Source organism: Silene latifolia, chromosome Y (assembly GCF_048544455.1).
Source record: "Silene latifolia isolate original U9 population chromosome Y, ASM4854445v1, whole genome shotgun sequence".
NCBI classification, from domain to species: Eukaryota; Viridiplantae; Streptophyta; class Magnoliopsida; order Caryophyllales; family Caryophyllaceae; genus Silene; species Silene latifolia.
The window spans coordinates 176,922,377-176,924,924 of NC_133538.1; the positions used below are offsets into that span (position 1 = coordinate 176,922,377).

A 2,548-nucleotide genomic window follows, 5' to 3' on the forward strand; every position below is an offset into this window, starting at 1 on the left:
GCTCATGAACTTTACATCCGTGTCAGATACAATGGGTTTTGGAACACCATATAGCCTGACTATCTCTTTCAGGTAGATCTCAATAATGCTTGCAGTATCCCCAATCTTCTTGCAAGCTATGAATTGAGCCATCTTGCTAAACCTGTCAACAACGACCATCACAGAGTCATTACCCCTTTGAGTCCTAGGCAATGCTACTATGAAATCCATACTAACATCCTCCAAAGGTTTGCTAGGCACTGATAATGGAGTATAAGGGCCAGCTTGGTAAGAAGTCTTGGCATGTTGACACACAAAACATTTTCTCAGAGCAATTTGGACATCTCCCATCATCTTAGGCCAATAAAATTGGTCCTGCAATATTTCCAATGTCTTCTAAACCCCAAAGTGCCCTCCTAGTCCACTAGAATATACCTCTTTGATCAGCAAATATCTGTAGGACCCTCTTTGAACACACAGCTTATTCCCATGGAATAAGAACCTCTTTTGTAGTGAGAACTTGGTTCCCTGAGCCCTAGTTCCCTCATTTTGGATTTGCCAGTCTTCATAGAAATCAGAGTCATCTTTGTACAACTCCTTTATGAATTCAAACCCAAGGAATCTTTGTTTCATGACTGTCAGCAAGGAATGCCTCCTTGACAGGGCATCAACAACAATGTTTTGCTTCCCTTCTTTGTATTTGCTTGAGAATGTGAAGGACTGCAAGAACTCAACCCATTTAGCATGCCTCTGATTTAGCTTGTGCTGGCCACTGATATATTTTCAATGCTTCAAGATCAGAGTGCAGCATAAATGGTTTGCGTTTAAGATAATGGCTCCAATGGATGAGAGCCATGACAAGAGCATAAACTCCTTATCATAAGTAGAATAGCCCAGCTTGGCTCCACTCAACTTCTCAATGAAATAAGCCACATGCTTCCTTTCTTGAATCAGCACAGTTCCTATGCCAACACCACGAGCATCACATTCTACCCCAAACAGGCAGTTAAAATCAGGCATCTTAAAGATTTAGGCCTCACACAGTAATTTCTTTAGGAGCCTGAATGCTTGCTGAGTATTCTCAGTCCACTTGAACTCCCCTTTCTTCATACATTCAGTGATTGGAGCTGCAACAGCACTGGAATTCTTAATAAACCTCCTGTTGAATAAAGAAAGGCTATGGAAACCCCTCACTTTTATAATGCTCTTAGGAATGGTCCAAGACTTGACTGCCTTAATTTTGTCTTGGTCCACAGAAATCCCTCTCCCAGAGACAATATACCCTAAGAATTTAAGTTCAGTTGACAAGAATGTACACTTCTCCAGCTTGCCAAATAACTTGCTATCCCTCAGAATCTTGAACACAGTTTCAAGGTGATTTAGATGTTCTCCTGTGGTCTTGCTATAAATTAGGATGTCATCAAAATATACCACAACAAATTTTCCCAAACAAGGCCTTAATACCTCTGTCATATGTCTTGTAAAGGTGCTTGGGGCATTTGACAACCCAAATGGCATGACTAGCCATTCATAAATCCCTTGTTTAGTTTTGAAGGCAGTCTTCCACTCATCATCTTCTCTTATCCTTACCTGATGGTACCTTTGCCTGAGATCAATTTTAGAAAAGATCCTGGCACTATTCAGCTAATCCAACATGTCATCCACTCTAGGTATGGGGAACCTATATTTAACTATGATGTTGTTGATGGCCCTACTATCAATGCACATCCTCCAGGTTCCATCTTTCTTTGGAACCAGCGATGCTGGCACAGCACAAGGACCCAAGGATTCCCTCTCAAATCCTTTATCCACCAGTTATTCAATTTGCCTCTATAATTCTTTTGTAGCTTCAGGATCACATGTGTATGCAGGTCTGTTAGGGAGTGCAGATCCTGGCATAATGTCAATCTGGTGCTCAATGCTTCTCAGTGGTGGAAATTCCCTTGGTAATTCATCAGGAAACACATCTTGATATTTTTCAATCAAAGGCTTAACCTCTGCAAGAACCTGAGGTTCCTTCTTCTCTTCAATCTATTTTGGCAACAAGACAAGAATAGGTTGCTCTTGCTGCAGTTCTTTGATCATCTGTGCCTCAGATAAAAATAAGACCTCATTAAGCCCTTCAGTCACACTGGGACTCTCATAGATTTTCTAGTTAGGAGGCAGAGGAGTCAGAGTAATTTTATTGCTACCTGATGCGTGCATTTTATATAGGTATTTCGTACTTCATTTGCACGCATTTCTATGCATTTTGTGTAGTGTTTAGCTACAAATGTCCCCCCGAATTGTCTACTTTGGTTTCCCTTGTCTTATTTGCAGGAATGAACCAAAGAGAAGCTAAATCAAGCTTAATTCATGTCCCTATGCATGCATTTAGGATATGAGTTGAGTCGGAGCTTTAAGACTACTAGTTTGAGATGCGCAAAGGAGTAAGATAGCTAGGCGAGCAAAGGAAGAACTTCAAAATACTAGTGCCTATTTTGAAGAGCCATATCTCGAGTTTTACAACATATTTTCAGGTGATTCTAATTGTAGATAAAATCTTGTCCTCTTAGCTTTCCAACGCCAC

At 40.7% G+C, this 2,548-nt stretch overlaps 1 protein-coding gene across 1 annotated transcript; it reads right to left on the reverse strand.

Annotated features, from left to right (window-relative positions):
• Positions 1-1,008: 1,008 nt before the first annotated feature.
• Positions 1,009-1,452, reverse strand: LOC141629501 (putative mitochondrial protein AtMg00860). Its single transcript, XM_074442490.1, has one exon. It carries the CDS (start codon positions 1,450-1,452, stop codon positions 1,009-1,011), a length of 444 nt encoding a protein of 147 aa, XP_074298591.1.
• Between the last annotated feature and the right edge of the window lie 1,096 nt (positions 1,453-2,548).

Coding starts and splice junctions, on each gene's coding strand:
- LOC141629501 (XM_074442490.1), bottom strand. CDS start 1,452: ATGACAGAGGTATTAAGGCCTTGTTTGGGAAAATTTGTTGTGGTATAT.